Source organism: Armigeres subalbatus, unplaced genomic scaffold, assembly GCF_024139115.2.
Source record: "Armigeres subalbatus isolate Guangzhou_Male unplaced genomic scaffold, GZ_Asu_2 Contig1914, whole genome shotgun sequence".
NCBI lineage: Eukaryota > Metazoa > Arthropoda > Insecta > Diptera > Culicidae > Armigeres > Armigeres subalbatus.
Window position 1 is genome coordinate 5,662 of NW_026942744.1, and position 1,321 is coordinate 6,982.

The 1,321-nt window shown below is 43.8% G+C and overlaps 1 protein-coding gene across 1 annotated transcript; it reads right to left on the reverse strand.

Annotated features, from left to right (window-relative positions):
- Positions 1–297: 297 nt before the first annotated feature.
- On the reverse strand, positions 298–866 carry LOC134203521 (ubiquitin-conjugating enzyme E2 R2-like; the record flags this gene model as incomplete). The annotated part of the gene is made up of 3 exons (XM_062678378.1): positions 298–412; positions 480–712; positions 771–866. Coding segments are annotated over 3 exons (444 nt in total), but the record flags the coding sequence as incomplete, so codon positions are not given.
- Positions 867–1,321: the final 455 nt, after the last annotated feature.

Here is a 1,321-nt window from a genome sequence, read left to right on the forward strand (position 1 = left end):
CGAGAGTTCGGCTGGTGGCCCGGTGCTGGGAATTTGGTTTCATCAGTACCCGCTAAGCTGCTGAGGTCGACGGAGGTCCTTCGTAGCTTAGTAGGGAAAAGCACCTGTCGCGTACTGGGGTCGTGGGATTAAAGCCCACCGAAAGGGCAGTTACCCTCCAATACCTTTTCCGAACTAAATCTATCACATGTTGTGCATATGCATAATCGAGTTTCAGACATATCTTGTCTTGCCCACCTTCCACAAAATTACTCGAAATGCCGCTTTCACTTCGAATCGATTACGTTTTTTACTTACCTGGGGTTCTTGACTGCTAGGTTTCGTTTTGGATTTGATGCAATATTCTTCTAATGTGGTAGGTACGATGATACCTTCTTTTTCTGCCTCAGCCTTAGCGGCTTGGGCTTGTTTCCTAAAATAATAAATGTCAACATGTTAATAAAACTCTGTTTTTGGAGATCTCGGAAGATTTGACATACCTAATTATATTGGGGTACTCATTGTCTTTGCCCTGCGAGTCCCGCCATCTCCGGTACATGACCGAGGCATCTACATTAGCTGGAGAGAAGGTGTTTGGCTCGTTGAGCAGTGAGATCACGGAGAGCAGGATGGTTCTAACGTTTTGAGTGGGGTTCCACCTTTCACAAGGTAGTTCGCCGCTTTGCGGATCATCGACCGGCGGATGTAGGATGGAGATGCAGAGGTCACCATTCTGGGTCGAATGCAGAACATGAGATTCAATGTGGTGACAGAATAAAGATTATAATTACCTCATATACATTCGGATGCCATACTTTCGTCAAAAAACGTATTGATGGAGGAGAATACGGATAATCGGGGGGAAATTTCATGTGAGCCTGCGAAAAGACAAGAAAAAATAATGATTAATACTTATTCTGTTTAACAACAAATCCATGGAAAAGAACTAGCAAACATAAACTTGCTCAGATTTCTTAGTTTCATATGGGAAAATATCAGACACGCATTTTTTTATTCCGCAAAAGCACCATACATGTCTAATTTTGCATCAATGTGTCTTCTTCTTTTTTAGTGGCTCTACATTCCAACTGGAATTTGCCCTGCTTTTCAACCTAGTATTCTATTAGTATTTCCTCAATCATTAATTGAAAGCTTTCTTAGCCCGCCATTGCATAAGTATGAATCTTGTGTGGCAAGTACAATGGATACACTATTCCCCAGGGTGTCGAGAAAGTTTCAAACCCGACAACATCCTTAGGGCCCTCCTTAGCCGTGCGGTAAGATGCGCGGCTACAAAGCAAGACCATGCTGAGGGTGGCTGGGTTCGATTCCCGGTGCCGGT